The 22,343-nt window shown below is 42.3% G+C and overlaps 1 protein-coding gene across 5 annotated transcripts; it reads right to left on the reverse strand.

Moving 5' to 3' along the window:
• Positions 1-2,475: 2,475 nt before the first annotated feature.
• Positions 2,476-18,714, reverse strand: FAM3B (FAM3 metabolism regulating signaling molecule B). Of its 5 annotated transcripts, none has more exons than XM_040055635.2 (9): positions 18,619-18,714; positions 11,639-11,776; positions 10,719-10,842; positions 9,978-10,036; positions 8,346-8,396; positions 7,563-7,650; positions 6,710-6,842; positions 4,972-5,320; positions 2,476-3,415 (listed from the first exon to the last, which is right to left on the reverse strand). In XM_040055635.2, the coding sequence occupies exons 2-8, from the start codon at positions 11,739-11,741 to the stop codon at positions 5,231-5,233; spliced, it is 648 nt and encodes a 215-aa protein (XP_039911569.1). In that variant the 5' UTR covers positions 11,742-11,776; positions 18,619-18,714; the 3' UTR covers positions 2,476-3,415; positions 4,972-5,230. The 5 variants fall into 5 exon arrangements, with proteins under 5 accessions (XP_039911569.1, XP_039911568.1, XP_058275330.1 ...); XM_040055634.2 differs by lacking the exon at positions 18,619-18,714 and adding an exon at positions 17,060-17,163; XM_058419347.1 differs by lacking the exon at positions 18,619-18,714 and adding an exon at positions 12,033-12,091 and having other exon boundaries at positions 5,125-5,320.
• Between the last annotated feature and the right edge of the window lie 3,629 nt (positions 18,715-22,343).

The following is a 22,343-nucleotide window of genomic DNA, read 5'->3' on the forward strand; positions in this document are numbered from 1 at the left end:
GAGGGCTGTCCGTCAGAGATTTGGATGGAGTTTTCCAGCTGTGAAAGGAATTCCACAGCAAATCCTGCATTTGCCCAGGGCACCATGCCTGGCCTTAGTGACACTGGTGGGACAACCTCGCACAAGAGCTCCTGGTGCTGATGCCTCAAGTCTTCTCTTTGCTGTGTTCCATGTTCTGTGCTGCCCAGGCGCAGCTATGAGCTCACACTCAGGCTCACTCAGCTCTCTGCACACAGCAGCCACACAAAACAAATCCTTCTCCTGCTGCACACCAAGGACAACTGGGACAAGTGCTCAGCCCAAAAGCACAAACAACGGTGGCTGAGGGGAGAAAACAAGAAGGATGGGACTGCAGAACCTGGAGCTGGAACTCGACAATGAAACTTGGATAATTGGAAAAGGAACTTCTGGCACAGGGAGACGGCAACCACTGACTCCTGGCCCAGTGACCCCAGAAACCCAGCGAGAAAAATGAAGAGACAGAGGAAACACAGAGGAAGACTGGTTAACATAAGAAGCAGGGGAACCTTCTAGCCAATAGAAAAATATTAATAAATTATTATTAAGATAATATTATTAAGGTAACAATAAGTTATTGAAAAATTATATTAGTTAATGATAAGACAAAATATTACTAAATAGCAAAACAGTACTATTTTAAAATACAAATGTAAATATAGTATATTATTTAATCTTTATAATGTCCGTAAATAATAAATATTTAGAAATAAATATATATATATTAATATTTAAGGATAATATATTATGTAATATATGATATAGAATATTGTGGATTACATATAATATGAATGTAATATCTAAATATTTAAATATGATATCATAAAGTATAAAAATAACAAAAAATGAAATTTGTAAGAGGACCATAGAACTGATAGCCAATGTACATGAATGTCTTTGTTTGCTAAAATGTATAAATAGTGGAAAGTTTTGATAGTTGCTGTGCTGGCTCTGTGGATTTGCCACCCAGCACCTTCTTCTGTGCAGAACTGTAAATAAAGGAAATACCTGAGCTCTGTGTGGGGATTTCCTTCTTGCACACAAGGTGACAGAATCCATTTTGGGACACCAGCTTTGCCATGGCCACACTGATAAAAGATGCAGCTTTTCCAGCCGTGCTCACCCGTGCCTGGCCCATCTCGGGAGCCAGACGGGCGCAGGCGAAGCAGCAGAGATCTGAAACCTGGCGGCTGCGCGGTCGCTGCGGCCAAGACAATCCCACGTCAGCCACGAGAGCCTCTCTGGGAACAAGCCACAAACACAGAGGCACCTCTCCGAGCCGGCTCCCCAGTGCCCGTACCCAGAAGTTGTCATCCCGGTGTTTGGGGAATCTCCTGGGGCTCTTTGGACCAGCTGTGTGGTGTTCCCAGTGCACACCCGACAAGTTGAATTCTCCCACAGGGACAAGAGCAGCTGATTTCAAGATGTCCTTTCGTACCTTTGTTTGTGTCATTGTCCTGGCTGAGTGGCTAAGAGCAGCCTCCCACAAAACACCGCTAAGGAATTCCTAGGAGGTAGGAATTCCTAGGAGATAAAAACACAACCACACAGGATTTATCTGAGAAGTACAAGGTTGAAGTGTGTATTGCTTTTGGCTAAAACATAGCTATTAAAAAATATTTTATGTTTTTAATAAGACCTGCAATGGAAATTGGGACAGGCAAAAGGGTCTATTCTTTGGATAGACTTTGGAAGAAGGAGCTGCTAGTGTAAAATCTGTGTTTTGGAGGAGAAGCTACATTTCCTATGCTGCTGAAAACCTCTCCCAGAAAGAAAAACAAAATAAAGCAAAAATCCAAACCAAAAAACAACAACCCCCCCAACCCAAAACAATAACACAGCACACACACACAAAAAAACCCACCCAAAACCAAACAAACAACAACCCCCCCCCCCCCCAAAAAAAAAAACAGAGCAGAGAACTGAAATCAAAACTTCTGAGTCCCCAGAAATGAGGAACTGCTGTCACTCAAATGTTATTAAACCACCCATCTCAATCCCCTGAATTCTAGTCATTGTTCAGCATCTCACTGCAGCTAAGAAGAGATCACACAAATCACAGTCATATGTTACTTCCCTCCAGGCACTATGTTTTAAGTAAAAGCATCAGCTTCTCTTTGCTTGTCAGGGTGGTTTTCTCTTGGTCAGGATTTTCCTTTAAGCACAGCCTGCCTCAAAAAGAGCATCTTTCACCTTGTTTTTCCTGTCTTGTATTTTTCTTTTAAATATAGTGGAAACTTCTCACTTTGTAGATAATGCTACACAAAGAACATGCAGAAACAGTTGTCCCCGAGAAACTGAAAATGTTACCTATTATTTGATCAATAATTCCAGGGGCTGCCACCAAATTGGACTGTCAGGGATCCATGGATTTTTAAGAGACATGTCAGGACCCTGAAATATTTCTCGTGCTCTTAAATGGAGAAATAAAAAGGAAACACTGTCCAGGTACTTCATTCTTTATTGGTCTGGTTGTCATTTTAACACAGAAGGTAAAAATGGGAGCATCTAAAATGTGCTTCTACATGGGGGTATAAGGGACCCCTTTGTGTGGAATGCTCTTCTGGGGATATTTGAAATGGGAACCTGCTCCTGGCAAAGTGTAGGAAAGGAAGGTCTGGCACCACAGGGGCAAAGCTGCTGGTGTCCACCCAAGGAGACCCCCACCCATATCTGTGGCTTCCAGTGCCTGCCCAGGACAGGTAAGCATTAGAAGTCTGGGTATTTCTAGAGATGCAGAGGATCTGGAAAACCACTGCTGCCACCTGCTGTGCCATCCCACTTTTAAATCCACAAACCCATGCCCTGAATAACAGCCTAAAGCTCAGGGTTTCTCCCTGCTGGGATTAGAAGAAGATGGATTGCTGTGCAGGCTTTAACTTTACTGCATGGTGGTGACCCCACGTGTATAATAAGCACCCAGAGGTATTTCCCAGCACTTTCCCAGCTCGGGAGAATGCAGGAAATCACTTCCTACCTGCTCCTTGTGGTTGTAAATGTCAGCTAGCATGGAGATCATCGACCTCCACCACTGCAGCTGTTGCTTTTCCCCCCAGATTAATTTTACAGAATTAGGATTCCATGAAAAAAGATTTGCACTTCTTCCTAGGAGGCAGTTCCTTTAAAAGTGTTCAATCTGTGGGTGCAAAGTCAAAATCCCACTTTAAAACCAACTCTGCAAGATTGCTTCTAATCTGAAAAGTGATTGAAAAAGTGGCAAGTGATCACTTTTCCATGATTTCTTCAGATCAGAGGGTTGTCAAAGTACTTGAGAGTCCTCTGCTTGCCATATTTAAGTACTGTGTCATGAACAAATGAACACAGATCTGATGATGGCTGTTCAGCACTGCAGATTATCAACACACTTCAGTCCAGTCCAGGTGACTCAGCTTCATCTCTGTAAAAGGAAAAACACCGTGGTGTTAAAGACCATTTTGCATGAATTTGTGCTGTGAAAGGTTCTTGAGGTCCTTTGATCTTTGATTCAGATGACAAGAGGTGCAGCTTTTACTGTTGAAAAGAGTGAAAACACCTGCACAGAATGTGAAGAACAGAGAAAATGTAAAGCATGAGAATGTTGTACTTAATGATAACTGCTAAACAGAAATTGAAGTGAAATTTAATTGTAATTAATGTGAGATTAATTGTGTCCTGGAGCAGGAGGCATTGACTGACAGACTGCACAGAGCTCGAGGGCTGTCTCAGAGCTTGGCACTCTTGAGTGCTGCCAGCCATTAGCACTGTAATTATGTTATTTTTATAATTCAGGCATGTAGGAAAGGGTGATTACAATGCAAAGGAATAAATACCCTGCTGGTAACACAAGCACCACCCGAAAAAATTATTATTATTAAGAACAATGAATTAATGTGGAAAAACATTGAACCAGCTATTGAAGTGCTCAGTTTGTATCCACCTCATCAGCAGCAAGGTGCTAAGGAGCAACCACTGGGTCTGTCACAGTCAAATTGAGTCAGACTAATTTAAGTGGTTTTTTGGCAGTGTCCCTGGGCTGTGGAGCAATTTGCAAACCAGTAGCAGGAAACTTTAGGGACTGGTGAGAGACACAACACCAGAAAGCTGCTGGGAACACAGCAGTGACTGCAAGTGGCAGCCATGGTTGGAGATTTGAAGTTTTTCAAGCTTCATTTGAAGTTTCTGAGGTTTCTTCGAGCAGGAACCATAGAACTAATGTTTCAACGTTGAGAAAAAATGTAAGGACAGATTAAAACAGGTGGGGTCAGTCTAGGGAGGAGTGAGTAGATGAGGACAATCATCAGACACGAAATGGAATGGTATAAAAAGAATAGTGCTAAGTTATTCCCCATGTAATTGTCTTGGTCATTTTGGATTAATTCCATATGTTTGGGGAATAATTAGAATAACAATGGAATAATGCAGGAAGCAAGGTATGGAATCAGACATATGAAAGACTTCTGAACCACAGGGGGACAAATTTAAGACCAGTCCAGACGCTGTGCTTCAAAAAAAGGGAAACTGAATAAATGTTTCTACAGCTTCCTTTCAGTCATGTGCTTGATTCTGTAGTTAACATGAACAACATTTAGGCTTGCATGAAGTCACTGCATTTTTTTAACTAAGTTGAACTTACAGGAAGAAAACATGAAATCAAACTATGTAGATTTGCAGCTTAAATTTGACAAAATAATTCAAGTAACTGGATCTTTACATGTTAGCCCTGCTATTCTGGGTTGACAACATCACTAAAATCAGCTCAACAAATGTACCTGCTCTTGCCATACTTTCTCTGACCAGAAGAAATGGTATTAATAAACAGACATCAAAGTAATTTGCTGTATTGCAAGTGATTTTACATTACAATTTAGACCAACTTCTGTTTGTGTATTAGTATTTAAAGGGAACCAAAAGACATACAGAAAAGAAACAAGTAAAACTGAACCCCTAAAAGTATTAATGACAATGTATACTCACTTCCAAAAATCCTTGCATTTTATGACTGACTTCCTGAACATTTCAATTCCAAACCAGACTATTTTATTTCCACTTCTTATCAAAACACTATTTGTTTTCAGATTAGAATAAAACCACAAAGGGGAAAGATAGGTTAAAAACTGTGCATTTGACCTGTTTTACAATGGTTTTTGGATGCTTATTGAGTTCTGGAGGTAATTTAGTAGAGCCATAGATATAAAAATATAGAATTGTCTTTATTAATGAGGTATGCATTTGTTCAGATCAGGTTTCTTGGGATACAGCCTTCTATTTGGATTTCAGCTGGCCAGCCTTTGTATCTGTTCTTCGTCTGGTCAGAGTGGTTTATCTGTAAAAAGTAAAATAAAGTAGGAGAAAATCAGTATTTAGTTTTTTTCTATTTACATAGCAGTTTGTCAAACCTTATACAAGAGGAGGGGGCAATGAAGGAGGACTGGGAAGCTGAGGACAATGTTGCACATCTTGCTTAACATAATGGGTGAAGACTCTGCCAGTTTCTCTCTTTCAGAGAGTGCTTTATTTATTTCGCAGATGGCTCTCACGATTTACACTAAATTGAATATCTTTGTCCAGCAGAAGCTCTGAAATGTGAAGAACACTGCAAAAATATTCTGCGCCAGCACAAGCTGGGGCTGATTGCTGGGGAAAAGCTCTGTGGAGAAGGATCTGGGGGTCCTGGTGGACAATGAGCTATCCCTGACCAGCAGAGGCCAAAGAGGCCAATGGTGTCGTGGGGGGCATGGGAATGAGCATTCCCAGCAGGTCAGGGCTGATCCTGCCCCTCTGCCCAGCCCTGGAGGCACCTCTGGGTGCTGTGTCCAGCCCTGGATCCTCAGCACAGCAGGGACAGGAGCTCCTGGAGCTGAGGAAGGGCCTGGAGCAGCTCCGTGCCCAGGAAAGGCTGAGGGAGCTGGGGCTGCTCAGCCTGGAGAGGAGCTCAGCTGAGAGGGGCCTCAGCCCTGGGTGTCCCTGGGTGTCCCTGGGTGTCTGTCTGTCCCTGTCTGTCTGTCCCTGTGTGTCTGTCTGTCCCTGGGTATCCCTGCGTGTCCCTGTCTGTCCCTGTGTGTCCCTGGCTGTCCCTGGGTGTCCCTGTCTGTCCCTGTCTGTGTGTCCCTGTGTGTCCCTGTGTGCAGGGAGGGGCAGAGCAGGGCCCAGGCTCTGCTCCAGGCCCAGCAATGGCCCCAGAGCCACGGGCAGGGACTGAGCCCAGCAATTCCCCTGCACAGGAGGCACAACTTGTGCCCTGGGCAGGGAGCAGCCCTGAGCAGAGCCCAGAGAGGCTGGGGAGTCTCTCCCTGGGGATATTCCAGAGCCATCTGGACACAGCCCTGTGCCCTGTGCCCTGGGATGGCCCTGCTGGAGCAGGGAGGTGACACCAGTGACCCACCGTGGTCCCCTCCATCCTGACCATTCTGTGATCCGGTGATATTCTGAGAAAAGAGCTCCACTGTGGAAGTTTGAAATGGCTGTGGAGGGAATCAGCATCATCAAGGGACCTGAACTCTGTGTTGGGTTTTCTCATTTCTGTCTACCTCAGTCTCACAGATGAGCACGACAGGGCTTACAGAAACTGAACACAACGAGGGCACAGATGCAAACAGAAATCTCTGTGACAAACAGTATCTTTAGTCCTCCTGCAACCTGTGGGCAAGTTACTCCCAAAGTTTTTGGTTTTGCTATACAGACAAATATAAAGTGGAAATGAAACAAATCTGACCTTTTCTTTTTGGATATTATCTGGCAGCTTGAAGCCTTTGGCACCTATAAAAACCCAGCTTGATCTGAACCTTATATTCTTGATTTCTTTACTTCCCAGTTCTTCTACTAATTTTTTGGCATCGTTTCTCAACCTAGGAAAACGTAAGTGAAAAAATGAGTGTTAAAAATTCAGAATGCAAAAAAATATGAAAAAGATCATGGCTGATTCATGTTTTACATTCAGCATTAAGCCCGCACAAGCAAAAGTGAGATTTAAGTAGTCCTGAGAGCAGTGGTAGTAGCATGACATTGAATTCACAGAGAGAACTGAATTTATCAAATATTTTCCTTCTCAGTTAGTTCCTGATGTTAATAGAACCTGTTTGTAACAGCATAGCAGAAATTAAAATATATCTCAAACACTGTCTGGTGCTTCAGTCCTTCCAAAATAAGGACAAGGATGTCAAATATAGATTAAGTCTTTTCCTGGATAATTACCACATTATGAGCTCAGTTAAAAACCCCCAAAGATTCAAAAGCACCTGAAAAATCAGATTATGATGTTAGAAGGAATGCAAACTAGAGACATCATAATTGAAGGTATGGATAAATAACATTTCAGAGTAAAGAAGGTTGTGACCTAGAGGTAACAGCAGTGCCCTTTGGGGTGCTTTTAAACAATATAATATCTACCCATCCTAGGGAGCACCAACACACAGATATGTGCAGTCAGGGAAAAGACATGGAATTAAAACTTTTAGGCAAGAATTGAGAGAACAACTCTGAGTGCAGAATGGAATTTGCCATTCATTTACACCAATTCACAACAGTAATTCTCACTGCCCTGCCCCTCCGGCTCCATAACCGCTCACCTGGTGCTCCCATCATCGTGAGTGGCCATCAGCAGGAGGCTCCCATCTGGTGCATTCCTGATGAAATCCATCATCTCCCGTGAGTGGTCTGTGGAGTCAAGCACACAGCTGGTTATTCGTGGCACACACATCACATTCCCACTCATGCACCCACGGTCACGAGCGTTTTTAAGGATTTTAGGAGGATTTTAAGGATTTAAGGAGAATCAGCTTTCAATGCCTCAGAGCATTCTGGTTCTCCTCACTAACAGGTAAAGAAACCATTCAAAGTTCAGAAAAAGTGTTTAGAGCTCTTCTTAAAGTAGACCATCCTTCCAGCTATGTGGAAGGATGTCAAGAGACAGATTAGCAAATTTTCTATGATGATTGTATAACTATGATGATTTTGTAACTAAAATAAAACAAAATATGTCAGGAAAAGGAATTTTGCTGTGCGAAGTATCTGGATGTCATATCTGGTTAAGTGCCATTCTTACCAGACTGAAATAATGAAGACCAAAGAAAAAAACAAAACAAAAAAAGGAAAAGAGCAAGATAATTTTATATATATATATATATATAAAATTAACTATCTCAACCAACAGGAGAAATTCAGCTTTTCAGGCAAAATTTGTCATCATATCTGGCCAGAACATATTTTATGAAGACAGCAGCTGTTTGTTTCTAGCTGATCCCTGTTGAGAATACAAAGTCAAACAGGAAAGAGGAGGATAATTACATGAATCTGTTTTTATTTTTAACACTGAAATGCTAACAAAAGCTCTGTTGAACTCTTTTCCTTACCTCCTGCCCACATTTCAAAAAAATTTGTCGACCTCAGTTTTCCTGTTTTATCTGTAATTTAAAAAAAAAAAAAAAAAGGTCTAAATATGAGCAAATAGTATTTTATTCAATAGGCAAACATAGCATTTTCAGCTAAAGCTAGGCATCCCTAATTTTGTCTATTATTTGGCTTCTTTTGTTTCAGTTATTAAATTGGAAGAAATATGAAATAACAAGTTGAAGAGTTGGGGAGAATATTTTGTTTCATGTAGTCTCTGAATCATCAAATGTGACTAAAAAAAAATTTATTTCTTCTTGTTTTAAAGAAAAATTCATTTTTTGGTGTGTGCTTCCATGTTTTTATATCTAAATATACTATACTAGGTCACAGTCATAGATAGGAAAATTGGTTAAGCCTAAGATTATTTGAATGAGCTTAATCCTATACTGTGCAGTGTTTGAGATGTTCAACGTTTCACCCATAAGACACTTATTGAGACAGTCATTATCTTGCCTGATCTAATTAAAAGACAAGTAAAAATAGGTTTTCCTACAGACTGGTGCAGGATAATGGACAGATTTACCTGCTCCGATTTGCCACCATCTTGCTTTTGCATTCCAGATGAGGATTTCTCCTCTTACTCGAATTTTTAACTCGTTTTTATATTTTATACCCAGTAAAGACTTTATGGTTGTTGGAAACCAAAACCAAAACCAAAACCAAAACCAAAACCAAAACCAAAACCAAAACCAAAACCAAAACCAAAACCAAAACCAAAACAGTGGTTTACTGGGGAAAAATTTGGAACAGCTTCTTGTATTCTTGTCAGTGGTTAATTTAACTTTCAGCAAAATCATAGAAGTTCAGACAAGGTCAAGATCTTGCTTAGCAATAGGGAGACAAAAAAGATTCGAATATAAGTGTTTTGTGATCAAAACCCACCTGACTGTGCCTGTGAACCCCCTTTCCCCCCCCGCCCCCACCACAAGATTTAGCCATTTATTTTTCCCTAGACCCATTATTGTATACACTGCACTTCATCACCATTCCCATTCATCTAAATCCAAATTTAGGATTTAGGTGCCTCCAAACCTAGGATAAAGCACACTTGCTGCTTCCAGTGGCTTTTACTATAAGCAAATGGTAGTTTAAGATGAAATAAAATTTGAGTTCGTCTTTCTGTATCCTGACCAAGTCTGAAAAAGGAATTTGTACCATGGCTACACCTTGAGGCAGAACTGCAGCTCCCACTTTCTGCTTCGTTCTTATCAGTGGAGCAGCAGATATATTTTATTGAGGACTGAAGCTGAAAGTTGAGTCCTACTGCTGGAGATCACAGATATTCCTGCTGTGCGACAAGTCTTTTGTCTAATAAAATACACTTACATCACATCTGTGTGCACATTTTCTATCCTATTCTCCTATATTGATTATGAACATGTTTCTTTTGTTTACCCAGAAGACTGTTTTTATCACACAGATTTGTTTTTCTTACATGAACGTGAATCAAGTTTGCAATATTTTCCTTTCCCTTCCATACTAACTGGTAAAAAAAACCCACAAAACAAAATTTCCAAGCCCCTCAAGAACACTGGTAATTTATTGCAGTACAAAAGTGTGTCTCTCTCTAACATTTTTTTTCTCCTACTTACAATTCACAATGGCAATGTTTATACCACTTCCAGCTCCATTATTCCATTCACTTATAAGCCTGGAATTGAAATAAATACAATATCAGTAAAACACATCTGTCCAGCAGCTCTGTTGCAAAGTTATGTTTACCAGTGCTAAGTAATTTTCTGATATTTATGTTTCCTTTAGTTATTTAATTCAAAACTCTGTCATAAACAAGAGCTGAAAAATCTTGCACAGTGTATCAGTCACTTTCCTTCAACAATGACTCTTTCAAAATGAGCCAGATCAAGAAAATATTTTGTACAAGTGCAGACAGAAAGATAAAGGAGAAAAAAAAAAAAACCAACCAAACAAGATAAAGTGGTTTTGTGGCTGTACTCTCTGTGGATTATGTCTCCAGGAAAGGTCACTGCAAGGTTTTGAAGTTATTTCACCTGTCCAGTTTGAAAAGCCATGAAAGAACCTGACTTTCAGAAGATGCTGAGCAGTCAACATTCTGCAACTCTGCTATCCTGAACCATGAAAATTAAAAATCCTACTGAAAACTAATGCTTTTCTCCAGCTTATGTAGAAGAACAAAGAAAATCGCTGGAGATTAGGTTTTAAAAAAACCCAAAACAACAAGCCAGAAGAAGAAGAGTTAGTGTCTGATAAATTCTGAAGTTTTCCACCAGAAAACTTCCCTGGGAGGAGCTCAGTTGCTGCTACTGAACCAAACCCAAACACTTGCTTAAGTGTAAAGTTAGAGTGGTACTCACTGCTCATCCTCAAAACAAATTTTAGCCTTCCTCTGTTTGCCACCGCCGCTGAGGATGCGATAGGCGAAGTTCCCAGGCGGGCAGGGAGACCAGTGGTCACACTTCTGCCTTTTGGGGGCTGGGGCTGCAACAGCAAAGACGAAAAAATGCTTTATTGGATGCTACAGGAACAATTTCTACACGGGATAAATCCCCTAAAGTCAACGTGCTTAACTCACACATCTGAACACACAATCCTGGCAGTTCTCTGGGATTCTGGCAACTTCATCACAGGTTTGTTTGGGCTGGAAGTTGTCACTGATTACCAGATAGGTATAATTGAAAATGAGGTAATTATTATCTGCTGTTCCACATAACAGGAAACAAAGGCTACAAGGATAAAGGTTTCCTACCAATAGCTTGACGTGAATGGTTATCATTCTTATTTTAAGCCCTTTCTTTACACAATAACTTAGTCAGAGAATGACAAAAATATACATATTAACATATTGATTATATATATTATACATATACATATTATTAATATACATATTAAACCACCTGGTCAGAGTAGAGCTAAAAAATAATGAGAATTTGCTCACAAAGTTTAGTTAGTGGTTCAGCTGTTTACCATAAATATACAATACATGTGATAGAACCAAAGCTGCGGCGTTGCACTTTTATGCCAGCAAACAAATAAGGTGTCCTTACATCAGTGTTCAATTAATTACCTTTGTACACTTGAAAAAATAGGCTGACGGGTTTCTTCAAAAACCTCGTCCAAGAAAAGGTTTAGCTTTGCTTTAATTAACTTTACAGTCAACATAATAGCACATACCAAATAATTTCCTAGCTAACAAGCCATTTGTCATTTAGCATGTAAATACACAATAGCAGATACAGTACAGAGAGAAAAAAAGGAAATAAATACAACTACACACCCCTCAACACTGGTTTCTTTCCGATCTCTTGAAGTGCAACAATAGATATTCTGTTTTGGTGTACGTAAACAGCAGCAAAGTATCCCAAATACCAAGCAGCCATGGATGCCAACAAGAATCCGAACAGTCTCAGAACAGCTGTGAAGGAGAAAATAAAAATGAAAAAAAAAAAAAAAAACCACCCCCCCCCCCCCAAAAAAAAAAAAAAAAAACCAAAAAAACCCCACAAAACAAACCTGCAATAACAGCGAAAAACCCACCAACCCCCCCCCAAACCCCCAAAACAAACAAACAAACAAAAACCAAAATCACAAGACACCCCCCCAAAACAAACAAAACAATCAATCAAACAAACAAAAACAACAACAACAACAACAAAGAAAACCCTACACACCACAAAGACATAAAAATGTTTTCATAGCAACACAAAAAATGTTGTTTTTTTCTGGCATTGCTACCGAAACTGGCTGTTTTTTGTCTGATTCACTGTGCTAACCACAGCCTTCAGAGATGTGGCAATAGAGTATTTGCTGCATTCCTATCTAGGACAACTCCTTTTGTTTTTAAACTCGATCTTCAAGCAGAAAATTCCCCCCAAAACTCCCTTCAGTCCACATCCCTAATACCTCAAAGAAACACGAAATTTCACTCAATCCTGGCAGGATTTTGACTCTGAAAAGTAAGTACCAGGTGCTAAAGAGGTGCTTTGCAGTTATTGTTGATATTTTGAGACATGCAAACACTCCAGGAATGGGTTTAAACGCTGACCAAACAGGGAATTCCCTGCTCTCATGCTGGGTTAAAACAGCAGAGGGCCCAAACAATCCCTTTCACACAATAAACTCTGATGGCATTCAAAGAATCACAAATTAATCTGGGTTGGAAGAAATCCTCAAAGATAATCTATTTGACCTCCCTTCAATGAGCAAGGAAATATTCAACTGCACCAGGTTGCTCAGAGCCCTGTCCAGCTTGATCCTGGGTATTCCCAGGGATGGGGCAGCCACCACCTCCCTGGATAACCTGTGCCAGTGTTTTACCCCCTTTGTTGTGAAAAGCTTCTTCCTCATATTGAATATCTGCTTTTCCTCAACACCAGAAGCGCTAACAAGGCTTTCCTGATGAAATACACCACCTAATTTATGATGCTAAATGAGGAATTATCACACTGCACTAGTGGAACAGGCTGTTTTAGAGGCATGAGTCACTTCCTCATGTGCAAAGAACCATCCTTGAAAACAAGGGTCTGTTAAAGTGGAAAACAAGAAAATGATTTGTTTTATAGTCCTGAAAACTGAGTTGAACAGTACCAGTGTCCAAAAAATGTGCAGTATGTTTACTTTGCCAGCCCTCAGGAAATATCTTGTGTTACCTAGTCTGAATCTTCCTTAGAACAGTTTACACTCGTAAGATACTTCTTTCCTTTCCTTCTTGGAACTACCTTTTATAAACATTAAGATTTCTGCCCTAACCTTTCTCTAGAATAAAGCTAAATTTTTTCACTTGTTCTCCTCAAGTCCCGTTTTGCGAGTTCTGCCTCTCCTGTGAATTCTGCCCAATTGGTCTGCATCCAAATTCTGACATATTCCCTAAAATGAACACACTGGTCCAACACAGATGTTCCTCAGCCTTTACTTCTGGTTATTCATGCCAGAAAGAATTTTGATTTTTTTTTTTCCCCGTAAAAGCTGACTTTATTGGCTCAGGTTCTGTTGATAATACACTGTGAAGACTGATTTTTTCCTCTCTAGCTACTCCCTATTTGTATTTGTCCACGTGGTTATTCCTGCATTCTCCCAGCTTTAAAAGTAAAAAGCCCAATGAAACATTGCAGAAACATTTGTGTGACTGCAGGGAAAATATTATGAGAAGCTTGCTGTGCTTTCATCAAAGGATTGAGAGAGTAATATAATGGATCTTCAGATATTATAAATTTCCCTAGGTATTACCCATGAGAAATCTCTCACTCCACCATGAGTAGTGGTGCAAACCCACGCTAAAATAATACTGAAATTACCCTGACACTTCATTTGTGCAGTGATGTGAACACAAACACTGACAAAGTCCACAAATCAGGAACCAAGAAGAATGACACCAACCTTTGGTTTTTTTAATAGTAAAATTAAAAATACCAGATTTATACCCAAAATGTATTTAATTTGTAAAGGAGGCCAAGTCACAAGTTTCAAAGACAAAACCCATGAAGGATGAAGTGAAAATGACAATTTTATTGAGAGATTTCAGTGACTATTTTCGGAGAGGGGTGTTGTGCTTTGCAAAGACCTGTGAGAGCACCAGCCAGGTTTTGTTTTGCTCGTTCCACAGTTAGCTCGGCAGGTTTTACCTTTCCAATGTATTTGCACTATTTCTCATCATTATTATGGAGCAACTCTCTTGCAAAACAGACTCAACAATGCAGCATTTTACCTAAATAGAAGAGAAAGTACAAATGCCTAACTGCTGTTCTGCCTGATGTTCTTCCCTGGGGGCTGGGAAAATCACGGAACAGATCATCCTGAGCGGGATCACATGGCACAAACAGGATAACAAAGCGATCAGCACGGGTTTAGGAAAGTCAGGTCCTGCCTGACCAACCTGATCTCCTTTTGTGAGCAGGTGACCCCCCCAGGGGGATGTGAGGAAGGCTGTGGATGTGCGTCCCTGGACTTCAGCAAAGCCTTTGACACCATCTCCCGCAAAATCTCCTGGAAAAGCCGCGGCCCAGGGCCTGGACAGGTGCATCTTCCCTGGGTTAAGAACTGTCTGCACGTCCAAGCCCAGAGAGTGGTGGGGAATGGTGCCATGTTGGAACCCTGGGCGCTGAGAATTTCAGATTTTCTGTTCTGACAGGCACTGACCCCCAAGAAAACACTGCATTTGACCTGAGGACTTGAAAAAGGCTTCCAAAATTGAGTGACAGCACTGGGATTGAGGGTGTGGAGTTTGAATAGAAGTGTGTGATATCACAGGGTGGAAAACTTAAGAGATTAAGGGTTTAGAATATAGTAATATATATAAAGCAAGATGGAGGGTTTAGGGCAGAGGCTGAGTCCTTCTTTTTCACCTTCTTCTTCATGGGTCTGGGTGGGATTTTGTAATTGGGTAGAAAAATACACATTGCCATGGGTGTTTGGTTATTGGGTTAAAAGTAAAAATAATTTAGGTGTCATTTCTTAATTGGACAGTTTATCCTTAAAAGGCCTTGTAGAGAGAGAGAGATGGGGGGCCATTTTTCGTTTGTTAGCTTGAAGTGCTGTGGAACTCACGGCTTGTGAGACTGTAATGTAAATAAGGATTAATAAACATCTGAGTCCAAACAAGAAACAGCATCTCGGGCATTTAATCTTGATCCTGGCAAAAGAAGATAAAATGTAACAGTGACACACCTAGCTGGTGTTCAGTCACCAGTGTGTCCCCAGGATCAATTTTAGGGCCAGTGTCTTTATTGATGATCTGGGTGAGGGGATCGAGGGCACCCTCAGTCACTTTGCAGACAGCAGGAAGTTGGGTGGCAGTGTGGATCTGCTGGAGGGCAGGAAGGCTCTGCAGAGGGATCTGACAGGCTGGATCGATGGACTGAGGCTTGGATAAGGAATTGTGTGGCCACAGGAACAGGACCCACCTGTACTGGGCACTGGTGACACCTCAATTCCTGTGTCTGGTTCTGGGCTCCTCATTACAAGAAAGATATTGAGGGGCTGGAGCATGTCCAGAATGGAGCCCCAGGAGGGGCTGAGGGAGCTGGGAAAGGGCTGAGCCTGGAGAAAAGGAGGCTCAGGGGAACCTTGCAGCTCCGCACAAGCCCCTGACAGGAGGGGACAGCTGGGGGGGTCGGGCTGTGCTCCCAGGGAACAGGGACAGGAGCAGAGGGAACGGCCTCAGCCTGGGCCAGGGGAGGCTCAGTTTGGACAGCAGCAGGAATTTCCCCATGGAAAGGGGGCTCAGGCCTTGGCAGGGGCTGCCCAGGGAGCTTGGCAGTGCCCATCCCTGGAGGAGTCCAAGAAACAACTGAATGTGGCACTCAATGCTACTCTCTAGTTCACAGGGTGATGATCAATCAAAGGTTGGACTCGGTGATCTTGGAGATTTTTCCCACCCTAAACAGTTCTGTGATTCTGCAATATGTCCTGTATTTTACTTAGAACACAAGCTTCTTTAAATGTTTTCTGAGATATGCCTTTTAATGCTCAACATTTACCAACTCTCCTGCGCAGTTTGTGCTTGGTTCTCAGATCTCACGGAATATTTTCACCATCAACCAACTTTTCGTTTTGCTTTCTGGGACGCAAAAAAGCATCTTGAGACCTCACTGACCTGAACTGCTGGGTCCAGCTGGTTCTCTTAGGTTTACTGAGGTTATTTATCCTGCACACATACACTCATTTTTGGGTTTCTCCGCAGACACGTGCAAACCTCTACACTGTTAACACCGAAGCCATAAACTCGGACAAAGTCAAGATAGTCAAGAGAGCGTAATATTTATGATTAGGAAATTCAGAGTTATGAAGCACAAAGTCCAGCGCACATGCGGGAAAGTCAGGCTCTGTTTTTGCTGATACTGGAGGCTGTGGTTGTTCAGCACCAAGGAGCAGTGTGGGGGCACTGAGCTGCAGAGGTGTTGCTGTGCCTCCCTCGCTCCATTTCTGCCATGGAGGAGCTCCCTGAGAGCTACAGCTGTGCCACTGTCATGGGGCACGGACACTCAGCAGCTCACAGTGCCAGGCAGAGAGGAGCCAGGAGGAAGGACAGTCAGCGTGGAGGTGTGGCAGGACATGTAAAACAGCAGAGCATGAGGAAAAGATGACAGGATCACAGAATAACCTGAGTTGAAAGGGACCCACGAGGATCATCCAGTCCAACTCCTGGCCCAGCACAGGACACCCCAACAATCCCACCCTGTGCCTGAGAGCATTGTCCAAACCCTACTTGAGCTCCGTCAGGTTCAGTGCTCCCCACTTCCCCGGGGAGCTGTTCCAATGCTCAACCACCCTCTGGGTGGAAACCTTTTCCTGATAATCCAACCTAAACCTCCCAAGGGAGCTTCCTGCCATTCCCTCGGGTCCTGTGTCACCAGTCCCACCTTCCAGCAGCTCCCAATCTCCCTTGTCTCTCAGGTGCCCCTTGGCAGCAACCGAATCACGAAATGTAAGCCCAGTATCGGGCTATTCTGTGTTTTGCTGATTCCAAGCCCCCAGGCAGCCACACTTCGCTAATACACACACCCACCCGCACACAGCTGGGCTTGAACAGAGGGAAAAAAGAAAAAAATAAAAAAAAAAAGGAAAAAAAAAAATCTGTTAGAACTTGAGCATGAATTTTTCCAGACTAAGAGCTGGGTGTTCAGCCTGCCCTCTCGCCCCTTCCCCTTGGCGAGGGGGGTCTCGTCCCTCCCGGAGCGGCTCCGGGGCGCATCCTACTCACAGTGCCGGGTCAGCTTCATTATTCCTCCTCCTCGTCCCTCTCCCGGCCTCCCTCTGCCAGCACCGGGAAGAGAGCGGGAAGGGGAGCGGCCGCCAGTCAGCGCCGCACCGCCCCGGTTAAAGTTAAATAACTTTATTCTCCGCAGAGAGCACCCAGCTCGCCGGCGGGACGGCAGGAGGGGATATATGCCACTCATCAGCCCGTTCGGAAAGCTGGATTTCCTTTCCCTTTCCTTTCCCTTTCCCTTTCCCTTCCCTTTCCCTTCCCCTTCCCCTTTCCCTTTCCCTTTCCTTTCCTTTCCTTTCCTTTCCTTTCCCTTTCCTTTCCTTTCCTTTCCCTTTCCTTTCCCTTTCCTTTCCCTTTCCTTTCCCTTTCCTTTCCTTTCCTTTCCTTTCCTTTCCTTTCCTTTCCTTTCCTTTCCTTTCCTTTCCCTTTCCTTTCCCTTTCCTTTCCCTTTCCTTTCCTTTCCTTTCCCTTTCCTTTCCCCTTTTCCTTTCCCCTTTCCTTTCCCTTTCCTTTCCTTTTATCCCTTTCCTTTCCCTTCCTTTCCCATCCTTTCCCTTCCTTTCCCCTTTTTTCCTTTCCCTTTTTTCCTTTCGTCCTTTCCCTTTCCTTTCCCCTTTCCTTTCCTTCCCTTTTCTTGTCCCTTTCTTTCCCTTTCCTTTCCCTTTCCTTTCCCCTTTTCCTTTTCCCTTTCCTTTCCCTTTCTTTTCCCTTCCTTTTCTTTCCTCTTTCCTTTCCCCTTATCCGTTTCCCTTTTCCTTTCCCTTTATCCTTTCCGCTTGTTACCTTTCGTCTTTCCTTCCTGTTCCTTTCTCTTTTTTCCTTTCCTTTCTTTCCTTTCCTTTCCTTTCCTTTCCTTTCCTTTCCTTTCCTTCCTTTCCTTTCCTTTACTTTCCTTTCCTTTCCTTTCCTTTCCTTTCCTTTCCTTTCCTTTCCTTTCCTTTCCTTTCCTTTCCTTTCCCTCTCCAAGTGTTTTGGGTTGGAAGGGACTTTAAAAATCATCTGGTCTCTAGCGGATGATCTCCCTGCCATGGGCTGGGAATGTCCCACTACATCAGGTTACTCAGGCTTTGGACACTTCCAGGGATGGGGCCGCACCCCAGCACCCTCACAGGGAAGAATTGCTTCCTAATATCCAATCTAAACCTATCTCTTTGAGTTTGGTTCCATTCTGCAGATGATCCAGTGAGTTTTGAGTCTGTTGAACCCAACCCAGGGCTTTTTCCGTTGGAGACCCATCCTCCTTTTTCCACCCCTCATCACAGCACTGGGATGACACAATTTCCACCATGAGCTCCAGCCCACTCTTGGTTCATCTTTTCTTATGTACCAGGTGCTGTGCACCTTCACTTGGAGGTTTCCTCCCTGCTGAGGTAGCTGGGTCACTAATTTTCATTTAGAAAATCGCTTAAACTGCTCTCTGATTCTGCAGTTGCCCTTTAAACCTCTGAGATTTAGTTCCCACTAAGCTCTTTCGTTCCCTCTGCCTCTAATGATGCACAGGAATTATGTTTAGCTCAGCAAACAGGTGAATAAAATCCTGCAGAAGAACTCACGTAGGAACTGCAGCCAGAGCGGGGCTTTTGCATTCCTCCCAGGACACTCCTGAAAGCTGTAAATGTTTCCAGTCCCTGGAGGAGATGTGTTTCTTGTCCTTGTCTGCGAGTGGTATATTATAATAACCTGTAAATTGCAGATAAAACCTCAGGGAGTAGTTGCTGCTGGTTATTTTCAAATCTACGGGAGCTTGCAAATGAAAAAGCAATGTCCCATAAAACCTGGGTGTGTGAATAATTAAAGAGGTAACTCGGGACAAATGAACTTCAGGAATGAGAAGCATTGGACAGAAAGGAAAAAGAGTTATGAGGCAGCAAGAGGAAGTTAAAGACAACATTAGTGTGGCATACTTTTTAAAATACGCAATTATTTCTGCAGAAAGTGTTATCCTGCAAGCTGGCACATAAGAAAATGATGCCTCTGTTAATAAATGATTGAAACTGTTGAAAACTGCACTTCTAGCCCTTAAAGTAAATAATCCAGCTCTAAACACCAACAACTGCGTGGTAACCAAATGAAAAATTTCTCTATTTTTATTAAAGCAAGGAATATTAACTAAGGCTTGGGATAATGTAATTTTGAAATAAATTTATTGTACAAGCAGTGGTGGGTTACATATTCTGTAGGGAAAAAATTTAAGCCCTTAGGAACTTTGTCACCACCTCAATAAAGTGAAAAAAAACCCACTTCACTGGCCCTCAGTCTCTACTGGGACAAATGAAATTTTGCCTGTTTTTACCCACAAGAAAAGTGTAACAGGTTACTTTTCATTACTGCCTAAACTACGTGGAACTACACCCAGGCATTTGGTACAAATCGTGGTTTGCTGGCCTGCCAAGTCCCAGGGATCCAGTGGCTGAGGGGATTTTAAGTGCCGAACAAAGAAGAAACTATAAAATGTTTTACTTCAGGTATCTAAGTTTTGTATCTGCAAAAAAACCCAAGCGACACTTCTTTCTTTATTTAGTGATTAGTCCAAGATGTGGGGTGCAGAACCCTGCTGAAGGATCATTTCTGATTTCATCCTGCAAACATTCTTTCTGTAATTTGAAAGCTCAGAGAAAAACTTACAAAATATTAATCTGCCCTCTCAGTTCCTGTGAGGCTGTAAGACCCTTTGGTGATGAGCAGGACGGGAAATCTACTCAGGAAACAAATGATGCTGAATGGAGCAGGTGAACGCATCTACAGGGTCTTATTCTTGTCTTCTCACCACAAAATCCAGTCAGCAGAGGAAGTTTACGGTCTAGCACACTTTAAACTACACAAGCAAGTTCCTGCTTGCCCTTTGAACCGTGGCACCAACAGAGATTTTCTGCATCCACCTCACTTGGCAAATGAGCCAAAGTGTCATTCCAGCCCTCGTGGGAATTTAATTTACGTGTTTTCTGCTTGCCCACAAATGGCCAGCAGTGGGTTTTCAATCCTGGCAGAATGAGTTGAGAGAATTTAATGATTTAAAATGGAGGCAGAGTTTGCAAGGCAGGGAGGGAATGCTGGAGTAAATCTTTGCTTGTAGAACTCACAAGAACTTAAAAAAAAAATGGACCTCCTACATAAAATGTTCAGCTGGTGTCTAATTTTACCTAAGACTTGGGGCAGACAAGAACATGCACATGCACAACAGGGGCAGCAGTGTGGAAGAGCAGTTATTTAACTCACCCATAATTTACCAGGTGCCTGTGCCATAATTTAACTCCCCTATAATTCACCATGTGCCTGTGCCATAACTCAGCATCCTGTGTGGTGGTGACATGAAAGGGAACGTAGAGAAATAGAGATGTAAATGTCTATTGTAATAAAATTACTGTTGATTTTTTCTTTTTTTTTTTTTTTTTTTTCTGGTATACCTTAACTGTCTTTATGAAACCCAGGAGCAAATACTGAAAACAAGGTGAGACCTTTTAGATGCTTCTTCTGTGGATATAAAGGATTAAAGTCATCTTCCCCAAGAACTGGAACAACGGATCATTTAACAAGGGGCGAAAATGAAGCATTGATGACGTTCAGCTGATAAGATGGAAAACCTGTAAAGCTTGTGAGTCTGGGGCATTGCTGGCCTGCAAAACAATACACAGGTGGGGCTAATTTGTGTGTTTGTCTTCTGCTTTGTTAATTCAGAGACACATATGGAAAATATATTTAGCTGCATTTCATCCAGATAGAAGATGGTCAGCAATCAAAAGTAAATCAGCAGTTAAAAATCAGTATAAACCACCAGCCTTGAGAATGTTCAAGTTGTCCAAGGATAAAAAGAATCTCATTCAATGAGAATACAGAAAGCCGAAAGTAATGTTAAATTTACAGTTAAAAAGCACTCAAGGGAAAAGTAAATAGTATTCCTACTCATAGTGCTTCAGAACAATTCTGGGTGCATGAAAAGAAAGAATATGAAGAATCACAATGCCTTGTTTATTCATAGAAAGCAGTCTCACCTAGCTAACAGCTGTAAAAATCCAATACTCTAATATTTGTGGAGGCACTAGCAGCACAGATCCCTGTATTCTTTACAATAACCTGTATTTCTTGGGAAATGCTATTGAATTCCCTAGCCAAACAGATGATGAATCAAGGTATAGGCAAGTGGTACTTGTCAGCCTCTAGAAGGAAAAAAATAAATAAAAAAGAAACCACAAGCCATTTATTTTTAAAGAGTTTGTTTTGGTGGAGAAAGGGGAGAACAGTAGATGTTTACTGTTTAAGTGGGCATCAGAATTACACATTGTACTGGAAAATTCCACAGAGCACTTGCATTGCCAGCCTTCACGTATTTGTGTACACTTCATTGTCATTATCAGAAAAAGCCACATTCTTGCTATAAATCCTTACTTTTGTGCTTCACACACAAACTTAAAAGGTGTTTTGTCTAAACAGGCCATGGGCAAAGGTGAGCAAGCGAGGTGTGAATAAACAGTTTTACAGTTTTGGATTCAATGAGCCTGAAGTCCAGAGGGTGCTCTGAAGGTGAGGCAATTTCAAGAGGCAAGAGAAGTTTAAGCACAACGAAAAGAATGAAAAGTTGGGAGCAGAGCTGTAATAATGGGATCATGGAATGGTTTGGAAGGGACCGTAAAGATCATCCAGTTCCAACTCCCTGCCACGGGCAGGGACACTTTTCACTAGAACAGGTTGCTCAGAGCTCCATCCAACACCGGAACGTTTAAAAGGATGCAGCATCCACAACTTCTGTGGGACTCCTGTGGCAGTACTGGAGAGGCTTCGCTGAATTTCAGGACAGAAATAAGCAAAACCTGCCACCTTTGAAGGAAAAAAATACTAAACAATTGGTGCCGCTCCATCTTACTTGAGTAATGCCCTAAATGTACAACATACACCATAAATACACGGCACTGCCTTTAAAAAGCTCAGGGCTTGAAAAGATGGACTTTTTAAAGAGGCGTTTAGATGGAGCGAAGAGGGAGATGATAAACGATCAGAAGACCCTAAGCTAAGTTCCTTTGAGGTCGGACGTTCAGAAAAGAAAGTGAAAGTAACTTTTAAGGGATTTCGGGCAAAAAACCAGAAAGTGCTTGAAAGGGCTCCAAGAGTCGGAAAACGCCCCTTGGGCTCCACCTGGCGAGGAAAAAGCGCGGAGCGGGATTGGGGACGGGGACAGGGATTTGTGTCCCCTCCCCGTGCGCATCCCGGGGCAGGAGCAGCCCTAAGTATGACCCGAATCCACGCCGAGCCATCAGCACCTTCACCTTCTCAGCTTCGTGCTGTC

This window comes from Hirundo rustica, chromosome 2 (genome assembly GCF_015227805.2).
Source record: "Hirundo rustica isolate bHirRus1 chromosome 2, bHirRus1.pri.v3, whole genome shotgun sequence".
NCBI classification, from domain to species: domain Eukaryota; kingdom Metazoa; phylum Chordata; class Aves; order Passeriformes; family Hirundinidae; genus Hirundo; species Hirundo rustica.